At 53.3% G+C, this 15,418-nt stretch overlaps 1 protein-coding gene across 1 annotated transcript in view; it reads right to left on the bottom strand.

Moving 5' to 3' along the window:
- Positions 1–1,545, bottom strand: part of SOX21 (SRY-box transcription factor 21) — a 1,795-nt gene extending 250 nt beyond the window's left edge. Inside the window, exon 1 of the mRNA XM_069802464.1 lies at positions 1–1,545. This exon is cut by the window's left edge and continues 250 nt beyond it. Within this exon, the coding sequence (XP_069658565.1) occupies positions 677–1,528 (852 nt within the window). The 5' untranslated portion in view covers positions 1,529–1,545 and the 3' untranslated portion in view covers positions 1–676.
- Positions 1,546–15,418: the final 13,873 nt, after the last annotated feature.

Raw genomic sequence — 15,418 nt, 5'->3', positions numbered from 1 at the left:
CCCACTCGGGACGGGACGGGCAGCACCCCACACCGCCGACCCTTTCTTTGCGTGGATCCTGCTCCCGCTGGCCCACGAGGGGCTACGAACCAAGCACTCCTTTACCGCGGCCGCCCCTCGCCCTGCCCGGACCTCTGTCCCCCCCATCCCATCGCAGCTTTTCGGCGGCGGCGGTGCTGCAGCGGGACTTCTCCGAGTCCAGCACCGCGCGGGGCGTGGGGAGCGGAGGGCGGGCAAAGGAGCCGGCGGCCGGAGAAGGGGCAGCGCGGCGGGACGGAGCTCCCCGTCTCTGTCCCGAATTAGCACTTTGGGGAGAAGGGGAGGGCAGGGCTGGGCGGGTCGGTTCCTTTTTTTTTTCTCTTTTTTTTTTTTTCCCCTTTTTGTTTGTTTTTTTTTTTTTTTTCCTCCCCCCCCCCCCCTTCTTTTTTTCAGCTCGGCTATCTGCAAAGACCGCATGCAACACACACAAGCTCTACGCGGGGCGGCGGGCCAACACACGCCTCCCTCGGCGGGCGACGCGCAACAGGTCGGCGGCGGCGGCCCCGCCGCCTGCCCCGGCCCCCCCAGCCCGTCCTCCCCTTTCCCCTTCCACCCCCCCTCCCCGGCCGCACGTATGCGCCGGCACCCATCCGGCCGGGCGCCGGGGGGCTCGGCGCGGGCATCCTCCGGCCGCGGGTCATAGGGCCGCGGCGTAGGCTGCGGGGTAAGGGTCCAGCTGGGGCTTGCCCATGCCCGGCAGGAGGATGTAGGCCAGCGGCGGCTGCAGCCCCGGGCCGGGCCAGGCGCTGCAGTTGCAGGGGATCATGTAGCCCGGGTTACCGGGCGACGGGTGCGAGTGCGTGTGCCCCCCGGCGGCGGCGGCCGCGGCGGCGGCGGCGGCGGCGGCGGCCCCGTGGAAGGCGCCCGCCCCGCCGGCGCCGGGGTAGCCCAGCGAGGAGGCGTAGGGCAGCCCCGAGCCCGAGGAAGAGGAGGAGGAGGAGGAGATCTCGGCCATTTTGGAGCCCAGGTCCAGCAGGGAGTAGGGGCTGCTGGCGGCGGCGGCGGCGGCCGCGGCGGCGGCGGCGGCGGCCGACTGGGGGAAGAAGACGCGGGCGGCGGCGGCGGCGGCGGCGGCCGCCGCTTTCTCGGGGTTGGCCAGCAGCGAGTCGGGCACCAGCCCGCCGGCCGCCCCGCCGTGCAGCCCGCCCGCCTTCAGCCCGTGCGGGTGCTCGTGGTCCGCCACGCCGCCCAGCCCGTAGGGCACGGGGAAGGCGAACTTGTCCTTCTTGAGCAGCGTCTTGGGCTTCCGCCGGGGCCGGTACTTGTAGTCGGGGTGCTCCTTCATGTGCATGGCCCGCAGCCGCTTGGCCTCGTCGATGAAGGGCCGCTTCTCCGACTCGGTCAGCAGCTTCCACTCGGCGCCCAGGCGCTTGCTGATCTCCGAGTTGTGCATCTTGGGGTTCTCCTGGGCCATCTTGCGCCGCTGCGCCCGCGACCACACCATGAAGGCGTTCATCGGCCTCTTGACGTGATCCACCGGCTTGGACATGGTGTCCCCCCGCCGCCCCGGCGAGCCGCCGCCCGCCCCGCGCCGGCGGCCGCCGCCGCCGCCGCCGCCGCCGCCTCCTCCTCCTCCGGGCGCCTCTCCCGCCGCCTCCTCCTCCTCCTCCTCCTCCTCCTCCGCGCCCCCGCCGCGCTCCGCTCCTCCAAAAGCAATCTCGGCGGGTGCCCCGGCGCGGCGGTCCCGGTCCCGGCTCCGGCTCCGGCGGGTGCGGCGCGGCGGCCCCCGGCGGCCCCGCTCCGGGCGCGGGGCGCTGCCGAGCGGCGGCGGCGGCGGCGGCGGCTCCCCGTCAGGGCGCTGCGGCGGCGGGCGGGACGGGCGGCGCTCCCCGCCCGGGCCGCGGAGCCTCTCTCCGCGCCGCCGCTCTCCGGGCCAGGGCTCTTCCTCGGGGCTCCTCGGAGTCCAAGGCGGGACCGCAGGGAAGTCTCGACGGCGAGGGCGGGAGCCGGCGGCAGGCGAGGGGTGCGGGGTGGGGGGGGTGGGTGCGCGGTCCTCGCTCCGCGATGCTCCTCGGCGGTCTCCGGTGCGGCGGCGAGCCCCGGACGGGGCGGCGGGTCAGAGCCCGCCCGGTGCCATCGCCGCCCGCCGAGCTCGGGGGGGGTGAGGGGGGGCAGCCCGCCGCGGCGAGGCTCGGCGCGGTGCGGAGCGGCGCGGGACGGGGTCCGCGGCGGCTCGGGCGCTGCGGGGAGGCCCCGGGGGCGCGGGCCGCCCCGCTCACAGCCGCCCCGCTCCGCCCGCGGGGGCGCGGCGAGCCGCCCGTTCCTCGCACATACTCGCCGGTCGCTAAGCGGCCGCCGGGCGCCGCGGCCTCCCGGTCGGTTCCCGCCGGCGGACAAACTTCGCCAAGTTTCGGGCGGGCTGCGGGGCGCTCCGCCTGCCGCGCGGCTCCCCCTTCTCCGGCAGCCGCCAGGTCTCTCTGGGTTTTCTTGGCCGCCGACTCGGAGGGGCGGCGGGGCGGGTGGGAGCGGCGGGGGGCGGAGGGAGGAGGAGGAGGAGGAGGAGGAGGCGGCGGCGGAGGAGGAGGCGGCGGGGGGGGTGGGGTGGGGTGTTCCTAATTAAAATACTCGGCGGTCTGCTCCCGGCGGGCAGCCGACCCGGTTATAAAGTCCGCGGTGGGGTTCGCAGCCGGCGCAGTCGCCCCCTCCTCGTCTCGCCCCGTCGGCGCGGCCGGCAGGTAACGCGCGCGCTCTGCATGCCTCCGCGCCGCGCCGCGCCGCCCCTCCAGGGCCGCGTGCGGCCTGCCCGCGCCGCGCGCCGCGGGCAGGGCGGGCAGGGGGCGGGGCCGCCGAGCCGGGAGGGGCGGGGCCGACGCTTTCCCCGCCCCTCCCTCCCCTTTCGCGTCCCGGCGGGTCGGGGAAGGGGGGGCGGGTGTGGCGCATGCGCCCTGCGGCCCCCCCGCCGCCCCGCCCGCTGCCGGTGCCCGGCGCTGCCCCCGCGCGCTGCCCGCGACCGTGGGGGCGGGGGGAGCGCCCCACCCTGTTTTGGGGTGTTTTGGGGGGGTTTTCTCTGCCGGCCGAGGGGCAGAGCCCGCCGCCTCGGAGAGCATCCCCACGGCCCGGGTCAGCGGCGCGCAACCCAGCGGCGCCCCGGGAAGATCCACGCGTGTTTTCCTGGCCGCTGGGTACGCCGCTTCGCGCTGCCCGGGCTGTGTCCCTCACCGGCTGCCTGTCAGTCAGGGTGAACTTGCTCGCCTTGTTCGTACTTCGGCGGGTCGGTTCTGACTTAGCCCTGTGGTATGTGGAAGCGCCGACTCCAATAAACCATTAACTCCTTCCCGTGCTTGGCAGCGCGCTGGGCTCTGCCCGGGACGGCTCCGCCGCCCTCCCGCTTGTCAGCTGAAGCCGTGAGCCGGGGTTCCCGGCGGCGATGCCCCCTCAGGGACCGCCAACGAGCCCCCCCAGCCCCCCGCGCCGCACCCGCTACAGGGGGCCGGGGGAACGGACGGGACGCGACGCGACGGGACGGGACGGGACGGGACGGTCCGTTGCCGCAGGGACTCGCTCGCCACCCCGCCCGTCGTCGCCTCGCCCGGGCTCCTCTGCCCGGAGCCCTCTCCATCCTTCGGCCGGCGGCCTCCCTCGCCTTCCTTCCCGGCCGCAAGGCACCCCTGCCCGCCCCCGCCCCCCCCCCCCCCCCGCCTCCCGCAGCTCCCGGGCTGTCGAGGCGTTTGGAAAGAAACCCGGCGCTGGCCGGGCCCCCTCCCCGCCCGTGAGTCCCGGCCGGAGCGCTCCGGTAAGGACCGAGCAGCTCCTCTATAGACCGCACCTTCTGCCGCTTCGTCTTTTCCCACCCATTTTACTACTTCAGGGCAATTCTCTCGGTCGCCAAAGCCACCGTGCCGACGTTTGACCTCCTACAATCCATTTAGCCGTGAACAAACAAATAAACAAACAGCCAAAAAAGTTGCCATCGGTTGTCAAAAAGCGGGGAGATGAAGATATCTGCCGGCGTTTCGGGGAAGTGGCACTTTCTCGCAGGTGGGAGCCCTCCCCAGAGGGGCTGAACCCGCGGCAGGTCCCCCCCCCCCGGGAGGTCGGCAGGTTACCGGCCCACCGGCCGGCAATGTCCCGCTTCGAGGCGAGCGGCCGGTGTTTTCAACTGCGTAAAATCCTCTCCTTGGGTGGGGGAAGCGATTTCCTCCGTTCGCTCCTTCCCACGTCACGCGAATGGCGTTTGACTTGTAAGAGGCGAGGACTAATCCCCTGGCTCTCCCCGCACAGGTCGGATGCCGGCGCGATCGACCTCCCCTCGCATCGTGGGTGCCGGCGGGACGGCGCCCGGACTCGTTCGGTTCGGGGGAAGGCGGGAGCGCGGTTTGTACGTCCCCAGCCGCCGCCATGAGCAGGGTGAGGACCAGTAACATCCACTGGTGGGTGCTGGGGCGGGGGGGGGGGGGGGGAGAAGCAAGCAGCGGCCGCCTGTCGCCACCACCGATGGCACCCCCGGCTCCCGGGGAACAGCGCGGGGAGCGAGGGCTCAGCCCCCGAGTGGGCTCGGCTCCGGCGAGGCTCTTTTTGCCCCGCTCTTCACGCCAGCCACGCTGCTTCCCTCACGACCCCCACTCCCCCCCGCTTGTGCCCCTGCACCCCTCGGTGAGGCGCGATGGAGAAGGGACGGCGACGGGCCGCTGTCGCGACAGAGCCGCGTGAAGCGCTCAAGGCGGGCACATGGGGTAAGCCCCCGGCAGGCGGTTTTTGCAGAGACGAACCCCCCCACCACCTACTCCCCCCCACACGAACTCTCCGCCCGTGGGTACCGCCGCGCCGAGGCTGCTGCTGGAACCCGCTGGGCTGCAGCTCCGGCTCTGCGGGCAGGCGAAAGGGCAAGGCAAGGTGCAGGCAGCCCGGGCAGCTCTTCCACAGAAACCGCGTGGGGAAGGGCTCAACGCCACGGCCACGGGTGTCGGCACAGGCTGCGGGGAGGTTCCTAGGGTGAGTGGTCACCATTTGCCCTGCAGTTGTCCGAGGACGGCACGACCACCCGCTCGCAGGTCCGTACTGGTGATCCCAGCTTAAGAAGAAGAAGCACTTGGGTCACTTCCAGCGGAGAAGATGCCTCAACTCATGGACCGCTGTCCTCAAAAAATGTCGCCATTTGCAAACCCGTGACTTCATCTGCGCATGTTTCTGATTACGTTCAGTCCTCCAAATAGTGAAAACGGTAATAGAATTTATTGGTCATAAATTACTGTACAGGAATCTTTCACAGGCTGAAATCTATAAATGGCTCAGTCCTGGCTCAAGTATATTTTTCTAGTTGCAAACGAAACACTATATTCAAAGGTCTCGTTTCCAAAGTGCTTCTCCCCCCCCCAAACCCTTGCGGTAACCACTGGCTACCAAAACACACACACGGGCTCATTTCAGCGATGCTTGTAGGAATCTGCTTTCGAGAGGGTTTGCACAAAGTGATGGAAACTCTTCCTAGTTCCGCTTGGAGTTGGGCTCGGCTTAGGAGCGACCGGAGGGTCCCGGGTCTCCCCCCGGTTTGTGGCAGCCGTGGGGGGGGTGTTGGTGGAGGGGGGAGGCTGTTCTTTCCGCGGGGAGATCCGCAGCCGCGGTGGGGAGCGGAGCGGCTGCCCGCACAGCCTTCAAATCCCCAAACACACACAAAAAAGGGAAGGCTTTATCGGAGTTTAGTTACTTATCTGGATTTTTGTTAACCCGCTGCTGTGATCTCCGCGTAGTTGTGCGAGTGTGTTAATTGTTCTGATAATGTGTTGTTATCGATACAATAACAATACAATCGTGTATAATGTGATTTACTTGCCTTTGACCTGTCAATTCCTGACGCATGCAAATTCAAGGGCGCGATCTTTCCTTCTGCTATCGGGGGAAAAAAAACCCAAACCCGAGCAGATGCATTATCACACGGAGGCTAAACAAGAATTTCCAGAATGCAGTGCTGTATTCCACCAAGCGAGATCAAAGCGCTTTTAAACATATTAAAGGGGGGGCGTGGGGGGACTCGACTATCTTCTCGATGGCCATATGTTAATTCTGCCAGGTTGCTTACCCCTACTGCAAGCAGTTACGTCCCACTCCAAATACTGTCCGGTTTCTCGTATTCGGACCGAACAGCACCTCATCTCTGGTCCACGCAGCTTTAAGATGCTGCTCGTGTTTTTAAAGCCGACCTTAAAGTGAGTTTCGAGGAAGCAAACTCCTTTCCTCCTCGTTTTTATTGGAGCCTAATAATCAGGTGGCGAGTCAAAGAGATAAAAAGTAGGCGAAGAATAGTGGTTAGTCCGATAGCGATCTCCGCCTCACCGTGCCTCCCGCCCGAAAAGCTGGCTCCGGGGCTCAGCAGCCCCATCGCTGCCCTGCTTTTGCAGAGCCACATCGCTTTTTCCAGGGCTTGCTCTGGCCACTGAAGCGTTTCCATACCCGGACTTCGGCCCCTGACGTTTTTCTTTGGGTAGGGTACCAGCCACCCATTCCGCAACGCTTGCAGTTGTCCAAAGTTGGTGGGCAAAGCTGCTGGTATCTTAACCGCGCTAACTAGTTAGCAGGCTAACTTTCCTGCTGGGATGGAGTTTGGCAGGTTTGTGAGCTCTCCTAAGGCTTTTCCCTCTTGCGAAGTCGAGTACACCTGTAGCGAGAGAAGGGGGTTTACCCCGTGAGCTCTTTATTGTGCATAATACGCTAAATTCATTCACTTGCTTTTACAGAGTGCTTCCAAATGCTCGGTATTATTATTTTTCAATAACATTCACTTATTATTAGAGCAGCTGGTAGCCCAAGCTCTAGTGAAGTGCCTGGCAAAGGATTCTATCATAAAACACTGGTTTCTAAGTTTATAGTTTCTAATTTGGCTGTGAAAGTGTGATTCTGGATGGAACTTGGCACTCGAATGCTCAGCTGGAGAGTAAACTTTTTATAATAAAAACATTGGTTTATTGGGTTTGCTATTTTAAGTTAAAAGGGAATTAACAAAGTTTTTACTAGTTTGGGAAGCGTAGAGAAGTCCTGTAGTTTTCTGAAAATTAAATGTTAAGGTTTCGGGAAGGGTAGAAGAAGTTCTGCTTTTTCTGTGATTTAATTAATTTAAAAGCAAACCCCGGTCTTTGTCTCTGTGTGTTAGGACGCTGGGATTGCTCTTGCAGGAACACCAGACCTAGATCTCACACAACCATCAGTGGCAGTTCTGAGCAGCAGGTGGGGACGGGGTCCTTACTACTTTTAGCTGTAAAGAAAAGTTTAGAATGCAGCCTCTTCTGATTTGCTAAGAGGCTAGATAAATTTTATCTAATCTGCATGCACTTCATTTGTAATCCAAGCTATTTTCATGTAGTTTAATAACTCACTTTTTTGCTGCTTTTTAATCCTGTTAGCCTTGCAGTGGTTATGCAGCCTGGGAAGAGCGATCAGAACAGCAGACAAGGAAGTCCTAGAACAAAAAAAGAAGGAGTTGGGTGGTTACACGCTAGTCCCTGGCTGCCAGATGACTAGTCCCTGTCTGGGGATGTGAAGGTGAGAATTAGTCTCGCTGCAGAGTTCCTGGGCAGGCTTGGATGTTCCAGAAAGGGCAGCTAAATACCTCTCGAGCACAAGGAGCTACCAAAAGCTCAGCAAGTAATGCAGATGTGTAAGCTTCCCCTCTCTCGCAGGGTGAAATCAGAACTGATCTAGATGGAGACTGCTGGCTGTCCAGGGTCCAAGTTTTCCTGTTTGAGCACCCGCCTATAGCTTTCCTTCAAAGGAGCTGAGCAGTGCTCAAGGTTCTTTTTTCTGAAGAAATGGACCTTAACATTGCGGTGTCACAGCCTTGTACGGACAGCACAATGTGGTTTTATAGTTCACTGTTGGGAAAGGTGAGCCTTGCTTTTTGGTGTCTTCAACTACAGGCTTCTTTATATTCACGAGCTCTTAAAATGTCGCCAGTCCCTGGACAAAGGTCAGGAATCCTTAACTGATGTCCCCACAACCCAGGCTGCTCTTGCTCGCCTACCTCCTGACTCATTCCTTCACCTTTCCTGTTGTCCCGTGGACAGCCAAAGAGTGAGGGCTGAGTGCTCTCTAATCTAGTGGGTAGGAGACTGTTCTGCAAAGGGATCCTCACTGTGGAAAGGTAAATTAGATCTGGTGTTCCTGGAGTAGCCCATGAAGCTTTTTAACCAGGAGATCTTTTCAGAGGGAGAGAGATCTCTGATGATTCTTACATTTAAATGCAATTGAAGTTTTACGCTGACAATGATCATCTTGTTTCACTTCTTAGGGCTGTCCAGCAGGCATAGAGGATTTTTTTGCTGGAATAAATACATTTTAATGACCAGTCTAGTTTTCTTCAAGGATGATTCATAACCGTAAACCGCACAAGGTTGTGATGCCAGTCACGGGTGCTAGACAGGTCCCAAAAAATCCATGCAATTTCGAAGACAAGGTCTTCGATGTCACTGAATAAGATTGTGGTTTGGAAACCTTTGGCAGGCACTTCAGGATTTGTAAGTGCACACAAGGAGGCTGAAAAGAAGACCAGAGTTTGGGCCATTCCCTTCTGAAGAAAAGCTAAGCATAAGTCTCTCCTGTTTGCCTTCTGTTTATAATGACTTTTTAATTGTCCACAAACAAATAGGGAATGGAGGCCCCGTAATGGAAAGAATTAGTGTCTCTTTCTGGACTTAAATTCGTGGCCTTTACTTCTTTATGGACGGCGTCTTGTTTATCTGTTCATAAGAGCGGGCAATTCCCGGGTTCTGTTTGTTTAGGAGGAATCAAAATGTCAGTTCTTTAACACCAAGTCACTTGGGAAAGTTCAAAATTAATGGTCGTGAGCCAGTTCTAGTGATCAGACGAGTTAAACACAGAGGGTGCCTACCCCTTACACACCACACCTACGTTAGTAGCTGCACCTGCATTTTAGCTCAGATCAACAGTGCTGCGGCTTTCCAAGCAAATCTCTTCACTGTGCTCACTCTCCATGCTTTGGTTTCCATTGAGGAGCAGTTTCAGATGAGACTAAACTGGAAGATGCCCTTCAACTGCCAACAGCAGTGTGGTCTGCAAAGAGTCTAGCTCAACCTAGACCAACTAGACCCCGAAAGCATAAAATGGATGATGTTTAGTGTTCTTGACTCAGACAGCTGACAATTCCACTTTTTGCATCCACTTATTTTAGCTGCTACCTGAGGGTAGAAAAGGCACTTCTGCCTCTGCCTGAGTGTTCTGCTGGAAAGGCGTCCCGCTGCTTTGTGGGTGCTCTGTGAGTATAGGCACAGGTAGTCAAAGCCCAAGGACTGGGGAGTTCACGGTTGCCCGGCCCCCATCCTTACCACAGCTTTTGGGATTCTCCTAGGCCTTGCATCACCCTGACGACAGGCTTCTCACTGTCCACAGTAGGATATATAACGGCTTCCCTTGGCATGGACATTGAACAGAAACTATTCTCGTTTTCTGAAGTCGGTTGAATAGTTAAATCTTACTGTGATAAACATTGGCTAGATTTTTTCTTTTCCTCACTTAAGTGTCTAGTTTCAATAATAATAATTGCTAGACAATTTTTTTTTCCTATCTGAAGTTAGATTTTCTCTCTTTTTAAAAAGTGATCTATTAGTTTGAATAACTTGTCTCTATGCGTGCTCAACAGGTGTGTATAATCATCTCATAATAAGCAAACAGACTACTACTACTACTACTAATAGCTATGAAACACCAAGATCTTTTACTTCTTCAGCATCATGAAGGTTTCTGATGGAGCATATTGTCCAGTACTGGACTTCAAGAAAGATGTGGAGTCTTGGACAGAATGCAGCAAGGCTGATCAGAGGTCTGAAAAATGTCATTTACAAGAAAAGATTGAAAGGAGTGTTGTTACTTCATCTGGAGAGGAGAAGACTTAGGAGACAAACTGATCTTTAAGGGTTTAAAAGGTAAATGCAAAGATGAGGGGATTAAATTGTATTTGTGGGGATAGACAAGAGGCAACGAGCTTAAGATGTGAATTCAAGTTAAATGCTGGAAAAAGCAAGCTGCAAATAGTGAGGATAGATAAGCAGAGCCTCCCCTTGCCTGGGGAGGCTGTGGGAACGCTGAGGGATGTTAAGAACAGGTTGAGACCAACTTGGCAGGAGTGACAAAGCCCTAGAACAGGAGTTTTCTTCTGCCTGGCTTCGTATGGGTCTATGACACGGGAATAGTCACTCTAACTTAGTTCTTCAGGCAACCCTTTTTGCTCCTCAGGGCCCTGCCGGTCCACAGCCCGCGTCTCCACTCTTCCTCTCCCACCCACGCGAGTGACTGCACCACTGCCGGCCCCCTGCCCTGTTGCTGAAATGCTCACGTATGAGCATGTCTTCCATTGACATGCTAAAGAAATTTTCTTTCTTTTCCACCTGGTTTGGTAGGCACTGGCCTCCTCTTTCTTCTTAGGACAATTTTATCACTGTCTGTGAGAAGTCTTGTTCCTGACATGGCTTTGTTATTTTTCTTTTTCACTTTGTCACCTTTCTGTTTGGTTTCAAATCTCTGCTGAAGACACATTTTCTGCATCATTTCTACCTGAGTTTCTCTTCCAACTGCATTCCCTAGATCTATAATTAAAATATTTAATTTTATAAATTATTGTATTACCATTTATATGAAAGTTTCAAGGTAAGTTATTTGAATTGCATTATGCTATTCAGCATGAAAAAAGGAAGGGTCATCATTGTTCAATAGCATTGGCAAAAAATTGTCAATGGTGTATCAAATCAGTGACAAATTTGGTCCTTGGTGTATCAGATTTGTTTAGGGTATCTTTGCCTGTAGTATGCAGGGAAGTTTGTAACCTTTCACAGACATTTTATTTTCTTCCATAATATTCTTCTGTGTGAGGATGCTTATTATCAGTGATGTAAAAGATGAAGGCGTTTTTCACTAGTGTTTCATATTGAAAACCTGACTTTTATTACTGATTCTATAGAGAGAATAAGAGAGCAGAACATACATTAAGCAACAGATCTATAAAAGAGCAAGGAGTTTTGCAGTGTTCTTGGAGACACCTTTTCATTTCAGTGGGAAAAATACAATAAAGATTTCCAGAAGGAGTTCTTCTGGTTTTCAGTTCTCTCGTCGTCTTTTTCTTACATTTTATCAGATATTGTTTATAGAGTATGAAGAAGGTCATGGCAAAAATACTCATTTGCCCAGAAAGTAAATAATTCAGACTTGGATCTTCTGAAAGACTGAAAAAGAATTAAGTACAGATCTTTCAAAGTATGAGGGTGCCTAATTTCCATTGATTTTAATTCCCTCAAGGAGATTCAATGGGATTTTATGCCCTAAATTCCTTGAAAATATCTGTATACTCTGAATGGAATCGGCCCAAAGCACATTTATGCTTTATGATAGAAACAGATTGTTGTATTGTTTCTTGTTCACCCCCTCCAGTTTTTTAATGCTTCAACTGTTTTCCAAGTAGGATGGTTAAACAATGGTTATAATAAAGACTATATAAAGTTCTTTTTTCTTGGATTTATCTGGGTCTTTACTCCATTTTGCAAACGGAGCCCCGTCCTGCTGGGCTAGGAGTTACCTGAGCAAGTTTCCATGAGGTATGCTGGTGTGTGAACATGCCCACGTAGCTCCTCAACGGTGCGTGCCTATGTGCGTGGTAAACTCGGGATAAAGGAAGGACAATAACTGGAAATTATCCTTCAGAGAAAAAAAGTACAACCCCCCTCACATGCACTGTAAATTAAGATTATGGGATGATCGGCAGTTACAGTGGTGTAGATGACGTACTATGAATTGATGGTCTAGCTTACCTCACAGGGACTCGCTCTTCTGCATATAGCCTTTGTGTAACAGAAAGTAGCTGGAGATGATGCTAGAATGAAAATTTGTGGATGGCCAAGCCATGGTCTTTTGCTGAATTGTCAGGAGTGCTGTATCTTTTTTTTTGCAGCACACAGAAAGACAAGAAGCACATCTTAGCCACAAGATATACTACCTCTGCTTTTCACCTAAAAAACTTCTTTCTTTTTAAAGTGTGTGTTAAGTGCCCTTCTTTTTGAAAAGTAGTTTAACGAAGTTGTTAAATGCCAGGGAAAAAAAAAGGAATTAATGAGTAATCTTCTCTATTGCTATAATCCTATAAAAATGCTGCAAGTATACCTATTAGATGTGCTAATACTGCTGTACAACAAAGCAATAGCAGTACCTGTGTTTGACTAACGAAACACCACTCACTTTCACTTGCTTTGTTTAAAGTAGTGGCCCTGTTAAAAACAGCAATAAAGCTGTTATCTTTCAGTGGAGCCATGCTTTACAACATAGTTCATGGAAACACAAACACAAGGTATGATCCCAGCCTACTAAAACGAATGGAAATGTTCCTTTTGCCTCATGGAAAATGGGAAACTGGTGTCCTTTTCTTCTCCTGGTCATTACATGGACAGGTAAAGTGTAAAGCCCCTTCATACAATCCACATCAGCATTAATATTGGGATTTTCTGGAATCGGATTATTACGATTCCTCCCCCCCCACCCCGCCCCGGTTTTATGTGTGTGGTAGGTAGATAGAAAATAAAATATAGTTTACTTGTTTGCTGTAAAAACCCCAGTGATCTTGGACATAGCAAATATAGAAAGCATGCTTTATTCTCTAAAGACCTCACTCAAAGCCCGCTGAAATACATGGGCTCTCCCAAGCTGCCTGCCAGGTTTGTTGGAGGCAGGCAGTAAATTAAATTGGCCCAACCAACTCTTTCATGACTTCACTGTTGAGTTCGGGTCTTCCTAGGTAAAAGGCCAGTTCCTGAAACCCACGTATGGCCAGTCACCTACCCTCTGCTTATCTCTCTCCTTGTTTAATGGCATGACTGGTTATCTCAGAGATAAGGGGTCTGTTGAACTTTCAGTTCCTACCATTGCTGGAAAGACTGAAAGTACATAATCCTTTTCCTTCAGAAGAACGGGTCCCTTTCGTTAGTGTGATCCCTTCAAACACAGCTATCCTTATGGATGTTTTGATTTTCTTAGCGGCAGAGATGAGTTTAACAGGAGAGTTTTACCTCAAAGTGTAGATGCAATTAGTTTATTTTGGCTCACAGCACAGAGAGTTTAAGACAAAACAATAAATTAAAACCGGCATGATTCCTTCAGGCACTCTGACGTTTTTCTTCTTTTTTTTTTTCTTTTTTCTTTTTGTGTTTAACAGGAGGTGGCGGTTGTAACATTTGCAAAATAATAAGTACAATAAGTTGACATTGTGATATGATTACTTATGTAAGTGCTTAGACATACAAATACCTAAACACTAATGTCATTATTGAGAGTCATGGCAGTTATTCCAGCCAAGTTAATAAAAGATCATTACTGTAACTATCTACACAGGACTGAACATGATGGGGAATCCAGGATATGGGAAGTCTAACAATACAAAACGCACTGAAACTTTATTCTTAGTGTATTTGTGCGCATGTGATTATTCTAACAAGAAATCAGAAATAATTCAGTGGGTACTTGATCTGTAGGGGTATTTAGAGATAAAATTATACAAGAAAACTTTTCTTTGCTTTTCTCTGTATTGCCCCCTCCCCCCCATTTTCTCTGTTGAGGAAGCTAAGCACTGTTAATTTAAGCATGATTTCTCTGTAGCTTACATGCTCCTGGATCTTAACATAGAGATGTAAATAGCTGGGTGTGAACTTGCCAGGTATTATATTCAGCTGACACAAACAACCCAACCAGATAGTTCTGTGTAGATAACAAACTCATTCCTGCATTGGTCGGGAATCAGGGCTCAGGTGATTGTTGTTCTTTAATGATTATTTATTTGAAATGGTCTAATTCAAATACAGAGCAGGTCCCAGGCTATGGCTGGCTGGACAAACTTCATGGGTTGGACAAAACATTGGGGCAGGAATTTGTCCTCTTTCCTCATCTCACCTCGCACCCCCCCAGCCAGAACTTTTCCACGGTGCTCTGCTATCGTTCTTCCTTTTCATCCAGAAAAAGCCTGCAAAAACAAGCCTCGCCGAGTTATGCAACGACCAACAAATCTCAGTTCTGGCAGGTAGGAGGGGAGGTAAATAACAAAGTGAATTTCAAAGCCGTATCAGCGGGGATGCCTCACTGAATGGGCTTGCCTCCAACCTACCCATAGGATTTTTAGACAGTATCTTCTCCGGGCTCTTTGGTAGAAAGAGAGCGGCTGTTCCTGACTTAACAAGGAACAATTGCATCCAACACACCCGCTAAAATGAGTATTTCCCACTGAAGCCTAGAACTGAATCCAATACTGGTTTGAATGTACAAGCACTCCACGCAAGCCCCTCATCGAACAGGACAGCCACACTCTGCGCCGGTGAGGTTTCTGACGGAATGTAAGGACAGTTCAGACGAGACACACTGCAATGGCACCCAATGTCACTGCAAGTGTTTCCAACCTCTGTCCCAAAGGAAGATCAGAGCCTAGATATAGCAGCACTGAGATTGAAACTGGAAGCCCCTTTTCGAAAAACCATCATTGCCAGAAAAGGATCTCGTATATCCCTGAAGGATGCCCATACTATAGTTTGAGGACACACATGCGTTCCTTCCAGAACCTATCATCTCCTCTGCTCTGCACCAGCACTGAAAGCTGTGGTCAGGTCAGTCGGCTGATCCAGCTAAAACCCAACCATCCCCAAAAGAAAGAAAACACTCGTTTTCACCAGTCACACAAACACCCATTTGGCAGCTAATGCTGGTGAAGGAGAGGCAGTGGAAAGATGAAGGCAAAGAGAAAGGTGGAACCTTCCGTTTAAGCAGCAGCGCAGTCCGAGATCAGCGTAACCCACTTGTGAAACCTCATCCTATGCGCCAGTTACTGAAATCCAAACAAGGCAGGCACCACATCTACCCTCTTAGAGGGGGTAATGCCGGGCTGCAGTCAAAGTGATCATGAAGTTAAATTCTCCATTGAGATGGAAACACCACCACCACCAGCTCACAAAGCTGCTCACCATCCTCAGCAGTCCTGCTGATCACGATTTCACAGCTGCCGTGGTGGGAGCAATTAAACCTTTCCTTTTTTCCTCTGCAGCCAACCCACAGTATTTCAAAATCGGATGGATTTGGCATAGCTCTGTCTTCACTGGCAGTTTGTTTGTATACTATGTTTACTTACGACAACGAAGTATCAGAGAAAGGTGTTTGAAGCTGCTTTATCAGAGATTATCAATGTGTAAGGCCATTCCAGAGCAGCCTGTAACAGGCTTTCTCAGTCAATGGGATCCGGCCGGGAGCATCAACAAGGCATGAATGGAGCTTGAAGCTTGCCTTTTACCTCGGGAAATGAAGAAGGAAAGCCCACGGATGACTTCTCTGTCCACCTCAGCCCTGATGAAGAGCATCTCTCGCCCAGCAGGCTGGTGGCCCTGCAGTAGTCCCGCTAGCCAGCAGGGGCAGTGGTGGC

This window comes from Haliaeetus albicilla, chromosome 15 (assembly GCF_947461875.1).
Source record: "Haliaeetus albicilla chromosome 15, bHalAlb1.1, whole genome shotgun sequence".
NCBI lineage: Eukaryota > Metazoa > Chordata > Aves > Accipitriformes > Accipitridae > Haliaeetus > Haliaeetus albicilla.
This window is presented reverse-complemented; position numbering and strand designations above follow the sequence as displayed.